The sequence below is a fragment of the Pygoscelis adeliae genome, unplaced genomic scaffold, assembly GCF_000699105.1.
Source record: "Pygoscelis adeliae isolate BGI_AS28 unplaced genomic scaffold, ASM69910v1 Scaffold38, whole genome shotgun sequence".
NCBI classification, from domain to species: Eukaryota; Metazoa; Chordata; class Aves; order Sphenisciformes; family Spheniscidae; genus Pygoscelis; species Pygoscelis adeliae.
Window position 1 is genome coordinate 18,631,556 of NW_008825614.1, and position 21,817 is coordinate 18,653,372.

Consider the following 21,817-nt stretch of genomic DNA (forward strand, 5'->3'; position numbering starts at 1 on the left):
GGACTCTATGATCTTAAAGGTCTTTTCCAACCTAAACGATTCTATGATTCTATAATTGAGGACAATGTTGGGGAGGCCATTGTCAACGTGGAGGTGAGGTCTTGGGTTGTGCTAGTGGGGAACTAGTGGTCTGTGTCAGTGGGCTCAGCTCTGAGAACTTCCATCTTTGTTACAGGTTGGGGAAGAGGATGACCACAGCAATAGACTCAATGGGCAACTTGTAATGGGAGAAGGTATTTAGGAGCTATAGGAGTGGCAAAGGCCTTTCAAAGACTAGTCTTGGAGTATAAGGAGGAGTAAAAGGATTACTGGAGAAGGGAGAGATGTTGTATGGAAGCACTGATGAAGAACTAGGTACAGGCTGGTCAAGCTAAGAAGAATCATTAGCTGTGACACATGACAGGCCACCCCTTTTGAAACTATGTGGGACATGCCCAAGGTGAATCTAATCCATCCAGGAGGGTGAATGGGTGCTGTGGCTTCAGGGAGCACAAAAGTAGGAGAACCCATATAAAACAATCCAATGCTCTACTGATTGACCTCTAACAGCCTGTAGCATGTTTGTTTCTGACTGGCAGTCAAGGCTTAGGCTTTGAAAAAGCCTGACTGAGTGGACTGGCCAGGGACAGGACACATGCACTTTACTCTATATGGACTCTAGCCAAGCTGTTGCCGTCCTCCATTCAGATGAATACAAAGTTCCTTCAAACAGCCCTTCAAGAAGTGCAAGTTGCATGGGTGTGTGTGCAAGGCTTGGGCTCCTTTTATTTTCACCAGGTGAGTTACAAGGAAAATACAGCTCAGCTGGAAAATGATGCAGATTGTGCAGCAGGAGAAGGAAATGAAATTAAGCCAGATGTAACATACTGTGGAAAGGTACTTTTGATATACATGAAGTAGTAACCTTACCCACTGCAGTCAGGAGATAAAAGGAGAGTGTGCAAACAGCAGAGCCGCCATTGTTCAACACCTATTTGTTATTGATTCTGGACAAAAATACACACTCTAATAAAAAATCCACAATCTTCCTTAGTTACCCATCTGTTGTTAAAGTGTCAGAGCAGTGTAATCCTGCTGGTTCTTGAGAGCTTAGAACTGGTTTGTTGGGGAGGTAAAGAAAGGTATGTGAAAGGGCCCAAGGATGAAAAAGGGACCCCATGGATTTTTCCCTTCTTAATTCCTTGACTTTGACATGAAAAGGCCCAGGTTTCTTCTGGCCTGCACGATCACTGGTGCTTCAGCAAAGCAGATATATCTTGCACTAAATTTGCACAATGCTTGCACAGATAGTAATGGCTACACCAGGTGCAACAGCATGAAGGTAACACATTATTACTTCCTGCTCCCTGGTGGTTCATTAAAAAAAAATATCCCACAACAGCACATAGGAAACAGGAGTACTTCTATTCCACAGGGCCATGTTCAAAATGACCCAAGCTCCTGCTGGCCTAGACTGAAGGATGTGAATTTTAACTCCCTCATGCTGTATTGTAATTACAGTATGGGGACTTCAACATCTGTTTCCTTTTCTCTGTGTTTCCCCCTGTATTGGGTGTTACTGCAGTGCAGCCTGCAGGGAGGCCTGCTGGCATTATGTTAGTCTGTTAATTTTCTATAGAAGAGCATTGGAGCATTTGTTCAGACAAGTTCAATCTCTCATGCTCAGTGAATACGTGAACAAGCAAAGATCTTTCTCCTCTGACGTTTAACGAGCCCTTTCAAATTTCTTGGATCAGCTGTAAATAGGAAGCTCTCCCCCTAGTGAGCAGGTTTTGGTGTTGGTCTCCAAACAGTTAAAATGTAAGGGAAAAAAATGTGCTTGCTGGTACCAAGACAGGAAAACCACAGAATGGAAAACTTCCACTTGACTTTGAAAGACAGGAAATGGCTGGTGTTGAAAAGGCAACAGGTATAGGAGGAGAGAGCCAGAGGCTATCTGTAGAAAACCAGCTATTCCCCAGACACTTCTCCTTCAGCTCCAGATTCTTTTTGGGGAAGGAGTTCCAGGCTGGCCCCACTGTTCCAAGTTCTTTATACATTTTCCAAACACCCGCCCCAGTTTCCTACTTCCTGCCTCTTCTGACACTGCTATAAATATCCCGCCTGCCTTTCATAGGTCGAGAGAAATGCATATTGCAGATTAAAGGGGATTGAGGTGACAGTATGAAACAGCCTTTAGACCCGCTCTTGTGAAGTGTGTGATTGGTGGATCCTCTGCTTTAACTTGTGAAGTGTGAGGTTGCTGGGACCCCTGCTTTAAATTTCCCTGGGAAAATGGAGGGAGTCCTTTAAGAGTGAAACAGTCTCCCTGTTTATCATACTCACCTCTGGCCTAGGATACATGGGCCTGTTTCTGAGTAAACAATTTCCTCCAATAAATAATATACTACATATGGCGCAGAGCTAAAAGCTGAAAAATTTCTGGTATTTGAGAGAAGGGAGGGTGGGGAAAAGAGGTTCAAGAAGGAACAGGAGACGCTAGTCGAGGGACCACACTACGTGGAAAAGTATAGCACTTGCAATAATGAATACCTTAAATGCACTGGTGAAGAGGATCAGTCCAAGAGGAAATAAAACAGCAAAGTGACCCCTGGGGCTCTTAAGTAGCCATCATGTACAGTACTTCAATAGCCACAAAATACAGGGCCCTCCCTTAGCATCCCGCAGGGCAAAATTACAAACCCAGAGAAGCGTGGGAAGACAAGAGCAGCAGTTCCTGTGCAAGAGCCTCTATACTGCAAAGGATTGGGCTGGGGGTAAGGGCAGGATGAGTTCTTAAGCCCTTTGTTTTACTTCTCTAAGTATGAAGAACAGCACCTGTCCCTTTTTTCTTTTTTCTTTTTTTTTCTTTTCTTTTTTTTTCCAAGGGGGTGGGGGATTAAGGATTTAGTTGGTTATTTCCTTAGAGGATCAAGATAAAAAGGAGACTTCAATAAGCCTGTTTCCATCTTCTCTACAGACAGTATATTTTCAATAGAATTAAGCAGCTGTCCTGCTTTTCCCCCACTGTGTAACAGTTTGCAGCTTTACAGAGAAGCACAGAAGTAGAGGATTCCGTAATATCAGACAGAACTCCTAGGTGGCACTTTAAGAGACCCCAGTTTATCACAGGAAGGTTTTAATGGAATATTATCCTTTCAGCGAGCTCGACTAGATCTGGTGGCAAACAGCCAATGACCCTTATCAGTATGTTGCCTTTAACATCTTTACTCTGGAACAAGCACCCTGCAGCAGAACCTGTGATAGTGAGTCATACGCATCATCCAGCTAGGCTGGAGTTCTGATGCTGATGAAATACACCTCCCAGAAGCCTGATGTGGGATAGTCTGACTTTCCCATAGCCCCCTTCTGTGGCTGTCATCCTAATTCCTCGTAGTTAGAGATTGATTCAGACCCTGCAGTTTTAAGTTCCTTCCAAAACTCTTTAAAGGCATTTGTTATTTTAACTCTGGAGAGTCTATTTTTGTTATCAGTATGAAATGTCTAATCTACCTCCCACATGCATTCTAAATTGCAGCTATCTATCCCTTGAATTTCCCAGTGTATTCTGGTTTGCTCTTTTTCTGTTTGACTGGGAGGCCAACAGGATGGGAATCATGTATTTACTCATATTTTGTTCTGAGGATTCTCCTGGTGCCAGATAATTACTGGGACTCTAAAGCTGGGACTAATAAATCCTTGTGTTACAGAGCCCTACATCCCTCTGTGTTGTGTGATTTAGCAGGAGCCTGCTGGAGTAGCACTGCCGGCTTGATCCCAAGGAGAGTTGTCCTTTCCAACAGACTGAGTCTTTTGAAAAAAACAGCAAGCAAAGTGGGAAGCAGGTCCTTACTGGCCTTTATTCCTATGCCATGTTTAAATTGGTTGAAGAAATAGTGTGGATTGAAAAAAGCAGGCAGCACCTGTGTATTTGGCTGGATGGGAAACAAAGGTTTCACTAGTACCGGAAAGTTTTCAAGCCAATAGGTTCCTTCCTGTCAGTGCAAGATCTCATGTTTGTTTCTGAATGCCCTTCTCTCATACCAATTTCCTCCAGTACTAATGGCTGTTGGAAGAGGTAGGGTAAAGGAAAGCACTGGGTCTTTCTTTCCCTCCTGTCTCAGAAATTGTTTTCCTGTTTGTCTTCTATGCAGTATGGCAGCTTGGGCCATTGACGTAAACTTTGTCCTTTGTGCTGTTCAAAGCTCCCCCTCTTCTGAATTTGACAACATTGCCTACACACATCCTGACTAGGCAGCCTTTTTGACAGGAGGACAGGAGAGTGAACAGAACAGGGTCCTAGGGTGACAGTTGTCTTGGCACACCTGGGGGTTCACATTTTTGTGCAGGCTCTATATTTGTTCATCAAGCCATCATGAGGTCAGCACATGGCAGGGTTCCTTCCAGCATATATTCCTCAATATATATGTAGACCAACAAGGAAAGATCAACTGAAGTTGTTATTAAAAGATTATTCTGCTGGTGCTTTGAGGCAGCACCACCAGGTTACACGGTAGAAAAATATGGCAGGTTTTGTTCCAAAAAGTACCCAGAGTCCTGAATGGGAGGGAAAGAATTCAAAGGAGTTTTCCAAGAGGAGCTGCTTAGCCCACCTGGACTTCCTTCTCTGGTGAAATCCATCAGAGCTCACAGCAGCCATCTTAACTTGGACAATTAGAATCAAAATGCTGATGCATGTTGCTTCCCCTCTGAATTTTGGACTATATCTCTTTATTCTATTTTTTCCTCATGAGAACATCTCCACTAGAGTTGCTGCAACAGCTGTATTGTCATAAACACACTGAAATTCAGTAAAGTGGGCAACCAGTGTACACTGGAATCAACAGAGCTATAATGGTTAAAATAAAAAAAACCCCTCATTCCTGTATTCCCAGAGTAATTTCCCTTGGCAAAGACCAAGCACTGAATGGAACTATATACTCATGAGCTAGCTACGTGTTTGCCTGCCAACTTAATAGCAAGAGCAAGCAAGATCTGTGTTCCTTTCACCCAGAAAAGGAAAACTACGTTTTGGTGAGATTTCACTATAATGATAGTGGTTTCAGCCCCATTTTGGTTTTAGAATGTATTGGCAGCAAAGCTACAGCTGACAAGACTGGGCAATGCCAGTCTGCTTTCTGTGGAAGCAGTAATGCTTCAACTACTCAAGGTTGTATTTCTTCCCTGCCCTGTTTGGAAGGTGGCAGGGGAATCCTTACTTGGTGCATTTTCACTAAAATCCCTTACCAGAAAATGTTACTGCAAACTGTGGCAATGAGAATGTAATCTGTGGCTGGTTTGCATAGTTGGATAATTTGTTGGTTTTGTTTTTAAGCCAACTTGTGACTCTGAGGCTAGCACTGCTCCAAACCTTATTAATAGCAGTCCTGGTCATTTTAGAGGTTTTATCTTTTCATTATTATTCATACATGCTCATTTCTGGATTTGCTAATATGCACTTGCACTTCCTCAGCTTCCTTGCTTGTGGAAGGAAGCAGTGGAAGGAACAGTGTGCACCAATAGCCTGGTTTTGTTAGCTGGGGTTCTGCTTATCCCATAGAATATTAGAAGGAGAGATGAAACTATACATTGGTAAGCCACACCTCTGATTTTTCTCAGGGGAAAAAAGCCGTGTAACTATTCTTAGTTGGTATATTAAGTGTGAAATTAAGCAGTTCCAAGGGGATGAACAACTGCTATTCAGAGGGAGTGCCTTTGTGCTTCTGTCTTCTCAGAGGTACAGCAGTTCAGTGTTCTTGACTCAAAGTGTTTCCCTTGGGGTAGTGGAAAATCAGAGCTGAGCAAGGCTGCTAAAAATCCAAGCTTAGACGTGTGCCTCGTGCGCGTGTGTGTACATCTTGCAGTTCAGTGATGACCCTGATGACTTCTTGAACTTTTAATGACAATGCAGCTGTCTGTTCATGGTGCTAATTAACCCAAAAGCTGATTCCTCCCTCCCCCTCGTTATCCATTCTGTGAATGAGATGTGAAAACAAGAAGAGGACTTTTCCCGTGCCCTTAGGGCTGTCTGAGCCTAGCAGCACTGACCCTGCTTGAGTAGAACTGAAAGAGCTGCTGCGCAATGGCCCATGCTCCTTTTTAATGGGTTATTAAAATTCCACCTTCTCCCCCTCCCTCCAGTCCTGTTACAGTTTGGAGTGAAGGCACTTCGGGGAAAACAGCTGCAGGAATAACTTTCCCTCTTTTCTTTCGGAAAGGCAGAGACAGCTGTTCAGTTCCTAAGTCTAGGGATTCCACCACTACTTATTTAGGGCCTGATCCGGCTCCAGTTAAAATCAGTGGAAAGATTCCCACTGGGTCCAACAGGCAGTTGAAGGAAGCAGCTTCAGGAAGCAGCCTGCAATCAAACAATACTGCTTCAAAATGTTGGAAACAGCTAGAAAGGAAAAAGAGAGTAGGAAGGCATTTGTCACAGAGTTGACTTGCTGACTTGTCTTCAGTCTCAAAGTACAAGCACTCAGCAGGCCAATGTTTTACTTGAGGAACAGGTTAAATTAGTGTGTTTGTGGTATCCTAAGTTGATTTTTAAAGATAGCTCTAGTATGTCTACGTTCATTTACAGTCTGCAGTGTTGACAGACTTTTATTGGCACAGTGAATTAAAGGACTGATCTCTGATGTTGAATGCTTATTTTAGTTTAGATACTTTTTGAGATCATAGGGGATAATGGCTTACTTTTTGAAATGATGCCGGTTCTCAGCACCTGCAGCTCTCATTGGTATGAATTTACTTGCTGCTTCTGAAAAATGGGGGGGAAAAATGGAATTTACTCTTGCTTCTGTCATTAGAGCTTGTTGTCACCTCTGATTTATACAGTGAAAGAGGAGTCTAGAAACTTGCTGGAGAGGGTCAGAATTTCTGTTCCATAGAGAATTTTGAAATGGTGGAAATTTACTCAATCTGAAATGCGAGGGAAAATGAAAATATCAAGGTCTTCAGCATGGAATTTTCTGGAAAAAGTGTTTCTGATGCATCTGAATGTAATGTTTTGAAGGGTTAATTCAAAATGTTCATTTTGAACGAACATGTCATTTCATATCAACATTTAGACTTCAAGTGGAGTTGAAGAGAAATGCTGATTCAGGATGAAAATAGGTCTCAGTTTTTCTGAGAAGAAAAATAAAAAACAATTTTGCTGAAGTTGATGCTTTCCTTAGAAATTTGTGACTTAAGTAAAACCATGTTTCCTGATAGGAAAAAGCATTTCCAGAAACATTTCTACCAGTCCTATCCCTGATGGTTTAACAGTAACAGCCTCCCCTTCTGGAAGTGCTTATTTTGGTCAGGTTACATGCTACCTCTCAAGCTGGGAGAGATTCCAGTTCATTAGTCCTCTGGGGTTTACAGTTAGCTTTTTCTGAATGCTGAGAATTCCCTTTAAAACACAAATCTACATACCCTTTGCTTGCTCCAGTCCTTGGCAATGGGCGGTTCTCCTTGGGTTTGCTGCATTAATGAAGAAACAAGTTTGTGGTTGTGCTGCTGCCACTGGACTGAGACAAGGTATTTCCCCTTGTGTTTCTGTTAGTTCCCTCCCTGTCAATGTTTAAACACGCTTACACCTGTGTTCCAGGTGCGAGCTTAACTGGAGCCCTGAAAAGCTGGCTGTTGGGAGGGTGGTTCATTACTCTGCCAAAGTAGTCCTGTTACAGCAATGTCTCAGGAGACCTAGATAGGCAGGAAGCAGTCAGGCTCAGTGTATGCCCTGAAAATGATTACCCTTATCTGTAAACATTCAGCAGTGCAGTGTCCAGGGAACTTCTGCCTCCCAAAACAGTTAATAGGCCTTAGAGCATTCAGAAATAGCAATCACTGTGCCAGGGCGGCTGTGAAATGACTATCCAACCATGTCTTGTGACCTTTTGTGTTTTTTTTTCTAAAAAGTTAGAAGGACATCTAAGAAGTGATACCAGAATGCAGGCTGACCTCCCCCAAATAGGAACTTTATGAAAGTTTTTGGTAAGAATGCTTTACGAAGCTCTCAAACTCCAGTAGCACAGATGAGCTAACTGACTGGTAGGTTCACTTAAAGTAAATCTCCATCAGATTCATGGTCTGACTTGAGAATTTCCATGTAAAAGCCTCCAGTAATCAGCAATACCGACTAGGCATAAAACAGTATGGGCGAGTCTTGGATTTGTATAAATATCTGTTGTGCAAAAGAAAAAAGTCAACGACTGGTGGTAGACAGGCACTGTTAACCATTCAGTGTATTCTCTGTGCTTACATAAGTCTAGCTAAGAGTCATATCTCATTAATATTTCATTGGGAGCACCAGGAGTATATGAGCATCCAAGTAAAGACATGCAACTTCTGGAAATGTATTCTGATTCTGGCCTATTGGGCTGTTCATGAACATGAAATTTTGATGAGAAGTTTGTATGAAGGAAGTTTGGGTAATAAAAGGAGGTGGCTATACTGTTTCTCTCTCCACTGCAATTTCTATGGAACAACTTTGGCCAGCCTGTCAGTAGGACAGTCAGGGAGTTTCTGAGAAAACTGTTTGAAAAAGAAAGGTAACTGGCCAGTGTCTGCCTACCCTTTCTGCTGTCAGTGCTCTGTGTCATTGCACAGGGAAAATCCTGTGTCTTCAGAGCCAGAGGATGTATAGTATGCAGTATTTGTTCCTCATGTAAAGAGTTGTTGCTTATAGATGTTCTTAGACTTCCAGGTCTTCTCATTACCTCTTTCATGAGATGTCTCATATCAGTCTCCTTTTTTTTTTTTTACCTTAGTCCCATAACAAATCAACACTGAGTTCTTCTGGCCTTCGATATCCCTTTGAAGGTCCAAAATGAAGGATGATGTTTTGGAACACTGTTATGACAGGGCACTACATGGGATCCTGGAAAATTCTGGATAGGAGGGCAAATTGGTCAGTGTGAGGTTTGCCCTGATACTGTCCTGACCTTGACCTGTAGTCTGGCTGGGAATTGTGGCACATGATTCAGGGCTCAGGGAGGTTTTCCGCTTGCTTTAACGAACACTGAATCAGGATCCGAGTGCTACACCTAAGTGTTTACATGGTGCTCAGACTCCAGGGTAAAATTCTTCATGTAGCTAAGCTCAGCTACATAGTATTAATGACTGTGGTTACATAATAGACATTAATAAAATGGGCAATTAGTAAATTCCTTAAGCATTATGATAAATCAGAACTGTGTCATGGACACGTCCAGTGTATGTGAACAGTCTGCAGAGGCTGTCAGCTTGTGAACAATTTGCAATGGCTCAAGAATGGTAGGCAAAGGTACTGGCTTCTCACAGGAGAAATTGTTTGAATGCAGGTTTAATTCCAGGGTCAGGCAGGCCTAATACTAGGTCCTGTCAGGTCCAGTGCTAATAGAAACAGCAGAGCAGCACATGCAGGCCTGACGTGGTTAAATATGTATACCTTTTTGGCATGGGCAGCTGCTTAGCCTATCAGTTTAATGCAAGTTTTCTAATGCAGGAAGGAATTGCAGGCCCACCCAGTACCCTTGAAATCTATACATGTTCCTAAACGGTTCTTCCTCTCTAGCTCCTACGTGCAAAATTGAGTGTAAACCATGTGATCAGTGGAGTGCAGCCTCCTCGCAGAATGCTGGCACTTGTCCCAGCTGGGCGAGGTGCTGAAGCAAGGAGAGTCGTCTGAAGTAAGTTGCTGAAGCAGGGAGTGTCCTGGCCTGTGGCTTTTGATACTCCCTGATTTGAAAGGTTTACATGGGCTGTCAGAGCTGCCCTATTTCTAACACACTGAAGAAAACTGCTTTCAGATGTTCTCTTTAGCAGGGCTTTCCTTCCTCCTCCTCATCCTGTTGGACCATGTGGATGTGAGCTCTCAGTGCATTCATGGGTTGCATGGTGGCTTAAGGAAGACTAATAAATAGGCAGATTTGGCTCAAGAATTTTCTGTTGCCTCCTTGAAAAATACAGTGATGAATTTATTATGCTTGTTAACTCCGGGTATCCCACAGAGGAAATCTAGCACTAAGGAGAAAAGACATGCCAGTTCTATGTACGTGGCTTTGCAAATGTCTCACTATTACATGAAATGCGAAGTAGCATCTACTAGGTTCAAGCCCTGGACATTCACTGTATATATGATTGAGTGCTGGGTCAGAGCATCTTTCCCCCCTTCCTCTTGTGATGTATGCGAGCAGTCTCTTGGCTGCTTGGTGAAGATAGTGGTTTTGTTCTGAGAACAAGATAACCAAGCTGCAAAACAGCAGCTTGCAGAAGGAGTGACCATATCCCAGTTGAACAACTTATCTACAGCTTTGCAGGCTAAGGACTTTTCTTTCTCAGCAGAACTGAAACTTCCTGGGAAATTTGCGGTGAAAAAGAAAAAATGGAACAGAAGGGTGTGTCTACACTTCCTCTTCAGCCTCAACTCTCCTCACTGTGTACCCATTTTGATGTACACGTAAAAGCAACATCATTTGAATACTTGCAGCAACAGACATTGCATTTGAGGACTGTATATTACCCTTGCTTAGGATCAACAGTACTTTATTCTTTAAGCAGTGCCCGTGACCTCAAGGGAGTAAAAGTCTGCCCCATGTGAACCAGAATGGGATTTCTGTGATTGTAGCAGGTTCTTTAAAATACCACTTGATCCATTTTAGTCACTCTAGCGCTTGTTCTTGCAGTTTATTATCATGATCTGTGGAAATGAAAGATCAGCCTGACTTGCAACTATATCACTACATCCCAGGCAAAGGACATGTTTTCTCATTGCAGAGGCTGCTCCCCTAACTGTACTTGTTTAGGCAATTCATCTCTCATCATATGCTCCAATTTGCTTTCCATGTTACTGCTCACTCGATGGGTTGGGAAACGATCAATGCCAGATGCGCATTCCTTTCAGGCAGTAAATGTTCCTGCAGCAGTCAGCTATGTGCACCAGCTCCTTGTTTCATTAAAATCGCATGTGGTTTCCATTTGCCCCTAATTGGTCTCACTTTAGCTCTGCCATATTCTCTGAGTGGAATGCTTAGACCTGTGGATCCTTTGAATAATTCCAAAGAGCTATGAGAAACCAGAGCCTTGTCTGTCTCAGCCTGTCTTCCCCTCGTCCTGTATGTACTCTGTCTAGAAGTACTTGATCTGGAAGTGGGGAGTGAATTAAATCTTACTGCACAAATCTTACGTAGACCAAAAGAAAATGGAAAAGGTGTTCTGAGCTGAGCATTGCCTGACCAGCTTGGAGTCATATGCTTGTTATTTTTATCCACTGTTGTAAGCTGGCTTTGGAAGTGCTTTTGTGTGTTGGTTTTGACAACCATCTTTCCAACACTGCTAACCTTGGCTGAAAGCAGTTCTTTCTTTGGCAGTGGTCAGTGGCACAAAATGAGGCAAAATGCACTCTGCTGAAAACATCCCTTGGAGAGAGGTGCAAGGTGCCTCTCTGCTGTGCTCTATTCATGAGACACTCCCTTCCCCTCCCTCCACTTGCATCACTTTTCCTTCCTTTACTCTGATACTTGCCTACTGCCTTTTGCTTCTAGCCTGAATTCAGCTTTCAGTAACTATTTTAAAAATATTTAAGTGGAAAGTTAAAAAAAAGCCTGCCAAAAAGGAGACCAAGAAATGGCTAGTTGGCAGGAATGACATTGGTTTCTCTTTTTCTTTTACTAGAGGTTTCTCAAAGCTGTAGGCATGCTTGTTATATAGTCTGCACTGTCTCTGTTTGCTTACATCTGTAGCAAACCTAGAATGTTTTGTTGACACAAGCTGTGAGACTCAGTGATGCGTGTAACTCTTGTGACTCAACTAGCTACGCTCTGTGCCTGTTCTGGCTAATCTCTTGGGCCTACCTGGCTTCCCTGAGTTTAGTAGGGGTAATAGCTAGTCAACAGATGTTGGTTTGTTTTTTTTTTTTCTTCCTTTAGCTTCTCTGTGTTTATCACAAGGTATTTCCTGAAGCTAGACTCCCTTGGCACGAAACATACCAACTACGCATGGACCTAAAAGATTCTACTTGTAAATGGATATGAATGCATTTTCTTCCTCCTCCTTTCTGTCTTTCCTCCATCCCCCAAACAGACTATCTGTATGATGGGAAAGCAAGGGAACTAACATCAGGATTTAGATGCAGGGGCAGTGGTGGGCAGCTGAAGAGTCTTCAACAAAATTGCATATAGGAACCTGAATTAAATGTCTAGAAGAGAATTTGCAGTTTCTTGTCTAACAGAGACCTCTCCTTTCTCTCCGATTCTCATGTATTTCAAAGGGAGCTTGGGCTTCCATGGGGTGAGGTGCACCATATGGGGAGGGAGAAAAATGCTTGCTGCTGCTGCTGCCGTCAGAAAAATTGTATCCAGTTAATAAGCTACAGGTGAAATGCCAAGCACAAACTAAGTTCTACTTGTTTTATGGAACCTTGATCTTTAATTTGTGGTTTTGTTGGGAGGATTAACTTTCTCCCAAATAAAGCCCTTCTAGAGCAGTTTATACTTTTTGAAGTGATGAGAGCTCTGATGCAATCATAGTGTTGTATGAAAGAGTTGTATCACTCCTTATTTTGCAGTGCTGGAAATCAAGCAGTACAGCGTGTTGTTCAAACAGGCTCTCAGTGGCAAGGAAATCTGCAGGGGTGGGAAACCAGGTTAATATTTAGCAACTGCAATTGTGATCAGTTGTTTTAGACAGAGCTTGGGTCTGGGTGAAGCTATTTAATTGCCTTCCACTTTTCTGAGTGGCCTTCAAACAGCTTTGCTATGCCACAGACAGGGAAAGGTTTTTGGATCTGTAAAACAAAGGCCAAAAGTAAATGTCATAGTTCTGGTTAGAAAATGGGAAGGAAAGTTATCTGGGTGTCTTGCTTTCCTGTTTTTTATTTAGACTTTCATTGTTAGTCAAACTGTTCCAACACGCTTGCTGAAGTAAGCACAAGTCCTCTGCAGTGTGGCATTTATGTGGCAACTGTCTGTCTGGTAGAGGTGATTGGTGTCAAGAAGGTGGTGGTCTTTCTCAGTCAGTGTTCCTCAGAGTGCTTTGAAAAGGCAAGAGGTCAAGATTTGGACTGCCAGTAATGGAAGCTAGTTTGTTGGTGGAGGGTATGAGAGGAAGGCAGCCAGCAGCGAACTCTTACTTCACTACCTTTTCTTGCTTTCTTGATGAGGTTCTCTGGTGATGCTATGTAGCAGCACAGCTGGATATGGCTTCTTCCAAGACAAAGCAAAAGAGGTTTGCTTCGCTCTTGTGGCTTTGGCTGGAGGTCATGATGGAATGAGGCAAGAGAAAGCTCCTCTATTGTATTTTTTCATCATGCTTTGCAAGAAGCCTTCAAATTCAATACTCTAATTTATAAAAGAATTCTATTTTGGTTATGTAGGAGGAGGTGACTTTCAGTACAGACAGATCATCAGACAGACTGGAGACTTATATCTGTTTTTTTCCCTCATGAATCCCCTGCTGTCATCAGCATTTCCCTCTCCATTCTGCTTTGCTGTGGAAGTGGAGGAATGGGTGAGAGGCTGCTTTCTTGTGCCCCTTCCAAAGCAGGCCCCACCCACTTATTTCTCATACAAGCCTACAGCCACCAGGCAATTTAATGGAGCTTCCCAAGAGGCTGCATATAGCTGGGCCAGACTTCCAGTCCAAAGGGCACAATCCACTTGTAGTTATGGTCCTCTGTTATGAGGGAGGCCAAGTATGTTGGTAATAATTGCTCACAGATCAGCCAGGGGGGTGGGAAAAGGAATGCAGCTCATGAGAGAGAGTGTGAGCAAGACAGACACAGCAATTCTGTCTTTTTAGCAGCACCATCAGCACCAATGCTAGAAAATCTATGTGTAAAAGCATCCTGCCTTGACCAGGTTAGCAGACACCCCCATAAATGCCAGAATAAACTGATACCTCAGTAGTGTGCTAGGTATGCTCAAGAGTCTTAAACATACCAGCTGTGTTAGCCCTGTGTGATATGAGCCCTCCAGCATGTACCAGCACAGTGAGGAGTTTTTGTGAGACAGGCTGAATGAGAGCGCTGCTAGTAAAGCTGGTAAAAAGTTCTCAGTAAATTGCTCTTGGAAGTGAGCCCTTGTATAGTCTTTGGATGAATAAAATGGCAACCGTCCTCCTTGGCGTGTCCTGTGTCTAGTGTTACGATACCGTTTCCAAGTGCACCGTTCTGTTGGGGGTTGCTTTTGCTGTCCAGTTCCTGGTGTAGTCAGTGGCCACAGGATAGAGGGAGCCTTTCTTCAGCCTCCTGGTCATGTTGCTGCTCCCCATATATTTTATTTTGCCACTATTTGGATGTCAAAGAATGGACTGGGAGAATAACTTGTCCCCTGTATCTCCATTAGTAAACAACATGAATCCTCCACATCCTTCACTTACTTAAAGGCAATGAGCATGCATCTCAGCCAAATCTCTCACTTAAAAATACTCATATTGCACAGCAATAAAATAAATCCTTGAAACAATAATGAGAAGTGTAACATTTGTTATTCTCCTGAGCCGTTCATGAAAATTGGTCACAATGGAAATGGGTTTAGAGCAAATTGTGGTCTCTACAGGGTGTGTGCCTCCACTTAAGATACTGTTCATGGATGACAATCCACCCACTTGCATGAAAGATCTGGTTCTCATGGTGCAGTTGGGCATGCAACTGGGATTCGTGGTGTTAGGTTGTGCATGTACCACTGCCCTCTCGTTAACGTAAGGTGAGATTTGTGATAGTGTCACCATCTAGTGGCTGGCCCCGATAAAGGACACAGGCTTGGTTGAACTAAGACAGTTGATGCCTTTGCTTTTCAGTTGGGAAAAAGAGCTACTACACATGTAGTAGCTAGTGTGTGCCTGGATGAAATTACTTGGTAATTACAAGTCTTTTCACCATGTTGTTTCCTCAGCTTGGCAAATACTTGTCTTAATCTCACATGTCCACTTCCCTCACATTGGTCATTGCCTGTTTGTCTACTCCTTGCCTCATCAAAAGAATGCCCTCTGCTATCTCAGCTGTAAAACCAGTGTCCTCTTCTGCTTCATATCTTACCTTTAGGCCTATTCTTCCTATGAGTCCTTGAGAAAATGGCCGCAGAGTAAGGGATGATGTTAAAGAGTACTTTAGTTAGATATGTGTGCATTTGGGCAAATAAAAGTGCATAGTGCCTTTTTCTCCTATGACCATTCTGATTTGTTTGGCTTTTATAAGACCTCATCCAGTGATATTTGGAAAAAGATGTGATTTCTGTGTGTACTTGTGTGTACACATGCACATGCAGACAGTTTGTACCACGCTAGAGATGCCAGTGAAATAGAAACCATTAGCTGCTTGCGCTATACTAGTCCTCTGGTAAATCTGAGCCATCTCTGTTTTCCTAAGCACTAATCTAGTTTAGATTTAAAAAAAAAAAAGGCAAGGGAAAAGAGATAAATACATTAATCATTTGTGATACATTGTTACATGTATTTCTTGAATCCTCAAACACAGCAGGTTGTTATTTTCTTAGTAATTTTTTTTAGAATATCAACTAAATACCTGGTTTTCTTTCTCTCTGTTCTCTCCCTCATTTTTTTAACCATGTCAAATGTTGAGAAGAAGTGCATATGTTTCTCCTCTTTGAATCACGGTATGGCTGCCATGCTTATCTTATCAAGATTTATATCCTCATCTAATTTAACTTTTCATAAATAATTACAAATCACTCATGAGACCTTGCCAACTGCTGCAGTCCCACAAAGTGACCCGACCTGAAACCCCAAAGTACTGAGAAACATTCATCTCGGAGTATTTTCATAGGCAGGACTTCAAAGGAATTGTGGTTTAAAAATATGCAGCTATTTTGGTGACCACTTGTGTGGGATAAAGTTTCCCATCAGTAATAGCAGGACTGTAATATAGCTTCAGGGAGAAGGAAGGAGTTCAGGGTAGCAGTCACAGCACCTTTTGCCTCATTCTGCTTGAGCAGTAGGAGTCCCCAGAAGTAAACAGTTGACTTTGTTAATGTAACATGGACTGAATTTGCAGCAGAAATACTGTAAATTTCTGATGCTTTGCGGAGAGTGAAAACTTCCTCTGGCAAGTATGCATGGCCCCTGCTAAGTTAGGAATAATGTTCTTTATCTTCTGATGGGGTGTGAAGAGTGGTCCAGCAGTATAACTGGTGAGAGGTGGTTTGGAGGAGCAAAGACAGGAACTGGGAAACATTTGGCTGCAGATCTGCAGCTTGGAGCTCTGTTCTGGGCAAATTTGCAAGTGGCTCTCATGCGTGGAGGCTTAGGGTGATGAAGCTGGACATGCAAGAGCAAACTGAGCAGTCCTGTCCATCCAGCATTTCTCTCCAGTTATCCAGATGCATCTAATCCCCAGAGGGTGGGAATTTAGCCTCACAAAATACAGGGGGTAGACTTAAGTTGGAGTATCCTCTGCTCCTTGGCTAACAGCTTGACTTTTCCTTTAGTACGGGAAAAATGAGGCAGGGTGGGTTCTTTGTTCATTCCTAGCTTTTTGGTAAAGGAAGGAACTTACCTAGAAAAGTTACCATTTGGGTGATAAAGGCAACTTCTCTGAGATACAGAGGGCTTTGACCCATTTGCAAAAGGCTTGAAGTGACGGCCCACACTAAGGTTTTTCATGGTTTTTACTAGGTGAATTTGCTAGGATGGTTGCTCTTCTCTAACCTTATTGGGGAACAATAATACAAAAATACAGATCCTTCCACCTGCTTGCAAGGGTAGCATTAGTTGAAATTGGGATGCTGTTACATGCCAGTGTAGATGTGCATTTCAAATCTTTGGTCCTGTGGTGAAGCTGTTGGTTAGTCCATAAATCAACGTTGGTTTCTTTCTGAAGTGGCTGTGCTACTCTAACTAGAAGTTAAAGGGCTGCCAAGCTAGCAGTGAAGTACATGAAGAAAATGGGTTTTTAGATATTTTCTCAGCAATTGGGAATGTGACTGTCATCTTTTATGCTAACCATGTTCTGGTTTGGAAACCCTAGAGTTTTGCAACATTGCCTTTAGTATATTTCTTATCATTGTCAATAAGAGATAAGATTTCATTGTTGATTTCAGATGTGTTGGGCAAACACCAGGTTTTTCAATTTCAGTGTGTCAGATATGTAATAGATTAAGATAAGACTTTTGACACCCTTTGCTATAGACTCCAGCGTTAGTGAAGTGCCCTAGAATTCACAAAGCCGTAAAGAAATTGTGTTCTTTCTCACTGACCCTTAGGCAGTCTGGTTTTTGTAGCTTCACTGACGGTGGTGGTAGTTGGGGGCAACAAATGGAAGAACTTAGTTCTTTAAAGGTATTTGTAGTCCTCAAGGACATGCTTCAGTATAGCTACTAAATTTTGAAGAAGGGAGTAAATCGAAGTCTGAACAACTTGTTAAATAGAAGAATCAATAAAATTGTACTGACTTTTACTGCCATTGGATAATAGAAGTTTGAAAAAAAAAAGTTAAGAATGAAGTTTTACACTCAATGAATGAAGGTTTTGTTGGTCTTTTGAATCAATGCCAGCAGGACTGTCTTACCTAGTTTAAAATTTATTTGACAAGTCTGGCTGAAGCACAGGATATAAATCAGAGCAGAGTGAGTTTGTCTTCATTTCACACCATTCTCATGGAACAAAGTTGCAGGAACTGGTGTGTATAACCAGACCTGTCTCTTCCTTTAAATCTGTTCTTCAGACTATTCAGAAAGCTGGGACAGCTTTTTGCCTCATTAATAACTCGTTGGGTTTTCCTGCTTGCAAAGGAGTACCTCCACCTCTTTGTCACCCTTCCATGCCTTCCTGCTTTTTAATGAATTGTTTTTTGTGATGCATTAATATGATACATGCAGCAAAACACAGATTAAATGCTGCAAAAGGTTGCTGTGAAAGCAGTACCTCTGTCCTGTGCAGGGAGTTATGGCCAGGACCTTCATAGGCTCAGAGGAAATGATGCATGTGGTCCTTCATAGTTGCTGGACTTCAGTAGTCTGGAACCATTGGGCCATATATTCAGCAGAGGTGCGTTGTTTGCAATGGTGTACTGATACAAGCTTTTCACAGAAGTATCTGATATCTCCTCTTCCTCAAAAAAGGGGTTTCTGGGGGATTTATATAAAACTGCTACATTGTCAGTTGTGTTACGAGTATGTTGCATTCTTTGGATTATTCTACTGGAAAAATTTTCATAGCCCTTGTAATGAGAAGCTCGATGAATAAGATTTTAGGTAAGATTTGCACGGTTATATTGTAGTTTCGATGTTTCTCTTGATTGATGGAATTTTGAGTTCCTTGTTTAATTTTTTGTCCTGTTGTTTCTATGAGTGGCGTTTGGGGTACAGGGTTTTCTAACAGTGATCCTTATTCTTCCCAGGATTGGTCTTCTCCAATCTCATTTTCTGCAGCTCTTGTAAAAATTAAGCCACTTCTGGTGCTTGTATAATATGATAACGATTGTTCTAGGGGAGCGGACTTTAGCTGAATAATGCCTGCCCTGTCACTAAGCCTTGCTCCTCTGCTGAGATGAGCAGGTGATTGCAAAACTTTTTCGAAGAGGATCGATGGAACAGCAGGGTTTTTTTTGTGGAATGCCCCAAAAATAGATGAGCAGGAAAACTCTTCATTAAGCACTGACTGTAAACTACCCACTAGATCCATCTGAGAGACCTCAAAAACCTTATCTATGATGGCTTGGACTCAGTTGGTATTGCTGTGGTGTCTGTGGTACAATGGAGGTATCGGTGTCAGGCTGGATGCTGCGTACATGCACGCACACACACTGCCACTTAGTATCCATGAAGAAATGAAGTGCTGTGTACGTGAGGTCTGATGGGTCAGGTTTAGTTTGTCTTCCAGGTGGCTTCTGGCTGGCCCGGCAGCTTTCACTGTGGGCTTGATGGTTGCCGAGCAATCTGTTTTTGCACAGTAGCCATTTGTTCAAGGGAGGCATTTGCTGGGAGTTTTGTGGTATCTGAAAGGTGGCAGCTGTAGTGAAGTCCCCAGATATGGGATGTTCCAGTGTGCTGTGCTGTACTGTTATGGTTATTGGGAAACAGAAGCTGCATTGGGCACCCAAAGAACAATTTAAAAGTACTATCTTGTTGAACATCATTCCGTATGTTAAGAGTTAAGACATTAAATATGAACTTCATCCCAGTGGCTTGGTGCAAAGATTTTAACCTGTCTTGGTCTCAGCTATAGTCTGCTTTGCAGATTTCAGTGAGATTTCAACATAAATAATGCTTGTTCTTATTCCTCACACAGAAGTGGATTTCCTCTAAATAAATACTTGCTTTGGCATCCCGTTTTACATGCCTTCGTTGTGTGTGAGATTTAGAATAAATTGAGAGGAAGGTTGGCCTGGAGTTTTGTTTTATTTTACAGAACAATTTGTCTAAGTGGCTTTTCTGAAGTGGAGGGTCTAGCCTAAATGTTGTGTAAAGTTGTTTATAATTTGTTTTATTTTTCCTCTCTTATGACAGTGATCCGAGCTAAAGTTGTGGGGAAGAAGCTCATGAAAGATGGACCGTTTGGAACGATGCGATACACAGTCAAGCAGATGAAGGTATGTTTGCAGACATTTCATATAGGCTTGTAGATATGATAATGATTCTAATTAACATGTAATAACAAACAGAGTTTGCATACTTAAAATAGCAGCACCTCAACTTTTCGTATTGGTCAGCCAGAATGGAAGGTAACCAGCAATTGGTAGAAATTTGCCTAGAGAGGGGAAAGGAACAGGAAGAGGTCATTCCTGACATACAATGCTGAATACCTGAATTCTTCCTTTATTTTAAAAATTTCTGGCAGTATAAGGTGCCAGATGGGCTGCTTTAGATACTGGAGTCCTGCTTGTGTTCAACACACACAGTGTTAGACTGTGGAAATGCAAGCCTTTCCATGCAGCGCTTTCATTAAATTCAAGATGTGGTGGTGGTAGGGGGTCTGCTAGCCTTGGGAGACTGGTCTTTCATCTCTTCTTCCCTTGCATTCTTTGTGACCACCAGTTAGAATGAGGGCATTTTTTTTCCATGTACAGAACAAATGAAACTCGTATAGTGAAGTCTTTATATAAAGCTAAACCAAACACTGTAGCTTTCAAATATCATCAGCTCAGAAGAGCTATAAAGTATTGGCTCCGAGGTGAAAAGAGGTAGATCTCCTACACCAGTGGCTTGGTTTCTCGACTTCCTCTCTTCAGAGCTCTAATTCTTTGCTGCACAAACTACAGTCAACCTGCTGCTTTGGACCTAGTTTTTTTCCTTAAACTGACCCCTTGTTATGTAATGCTAAAAATCAGCCCTAGATTGTTTTTCTTGGCTATGCCATTCCAGTCATAAGACTGGTTTATGTCTTAAAAAAAAAAAAAAAAAAAGGGAATGGAAAAGCTTGGCAGAGACTGCAGAAATCTGAAACATATTAGACAAAGTAAAGGTTCAGAAAAAAACAGTCACTTGCCTGCCTCGTAACAGTAACTCCCTTTATAAGGCAGTTTATAGCTAAGCACGAAAGCTGGGAGGAGGAGACGCAAAGCCTGTTTCATAAGCTGTCGCAAAACCACACACGTAGCCAAATCTGGTCCTGGCATGGCTCTTCCACTACAGTGGAATGCTTGCACTTTGAGTAAGAGGGTGTGAGGTGCTGGGCTTACTAATTTCCTTCATCTTAAAAATTTCTTTTTAAGATTCAAATGGAAATGTATATATTTGTTAATTAACTTGTATTTGTAAAAAAGACACCTGGCTATGTTGGCAACAGTGAGACAATGCTGCCACACCTTTTTGTTTTTTTTTTTTTTTTTTTTTGCACCTCATCAGGCTTGCAGCACTTTGTGCAGTTCTTGTCCAGCTTTGTCAATCTCCAGCTCAGTCAGTGTACCCCACTTCACGAAATTACTCAATGTCTGCATGCTGCAGTGGCTTCATTGACTCCTTCTTTTTTTTTTTTTCCTGATTTTGTCCACGTCTGTCCAGGACCCCTACTTTTTGTCCTTCTCAGTTCCAAGAGTTTGGTGCTTCCTTTCTAACATATGACCATGAACAGGGTCCAGTGGTGATCTAGAATAACGGTAGTCCTCAAAATGAATTATTACCCTTTAGCAACCATAACGTTAGCCTCTCTCCTAACTAATGATACAGCCTGCCCTGTTGTCAGCCAGTGAGCTGCAGTGTCAGGTCTCTGGAACAGCCTTAAGCATTCCTCCTCTGACCTGGGAGTTTGCAGTAGTGTCCCTGCTATGAATAGAAGAGGCTTCTATGTGTCTGCTGGCATCGGGAGGAGCATAAGCCCAGGCAAGGTGAGCTTGTTGAGTGGAGCAGCAGCCACTCTACCATCATGACTGACACCATCATGTCAATCTTTAAATAAAACTCCTGAGCCTGTCCTGGCTGTTTTCGTTGGGTTATTCTGCAGTACAGGGCCAGGGTGTTTACAGTAGATACTGCAGTAATCTGCAATGTCCTCATGCTGAGACCACAAGAGAAAAATTGCCTTTTTGCAGGAGCAGTTCAACAGTGTTTTGTTAGGAAGCTATGTGTCCAACAAAAGCAAGAGTGATTTTAAAGGGGTGTGTTGGTCAAACTGCCTCTATGCCTGCTACATAGATGGTGGGCTGGTGAGATGTTGCATTGCACATCTCACATCCTGTGACCTTTGGCAGGAAGGAACCTGAAGCAGTCAAAGTGCTCAGTAGAGCTGGAATGTCCGGAGGACATAGTTCTTGATAAACAAACAAACCAAGTGTCTTCTTTGAAACCCTGCTGTCTTTCTGCTGAGCTTAAGAGTCTTCAGTATAAAGAGGGATTCAACTCCATGCAGTGAGGGAGCTCAGAGTGATGCAGCAAATCTCTCCCTTGCTTGCCCCAATGAAAGCTGACTGTCCTCCTGCCTG

The 21,817-nt window shown here is 42.5% G+C and overlaps 2 protein-coding genes across 3 annotated transcripts in view; one reads left to right on the forward strand and one right to left on the reverse strand.

Moving 5' to 3' along the window:
• The window catches only part of SYN3 (synapsin III), a 186,327-nt gene that overhangs the window by 105,283 nt on the left and 59,227 nt on the right, over positions 1 to 21,817 (reverse strand). The window lies entirely within an intron of this gene.
• The window catches only part of TIMP3 (TIMP metallopeptidase inhibitor 3), a 12,681-nt gene continuing 10,263 nt past the window's right edge, over positions 19,400 to 21,817 (forward strand). The window contains exon 1 of the mRNA XM_009332979.1: positions 19,400 to 19,489. Within this exon, the coding sequence (XP_009331254.1) occupies positions 19,400 to 19,489 (90 nt within the window). The remainder of the gene's footprint in view (positions 19,490 to 21,817) is intronic.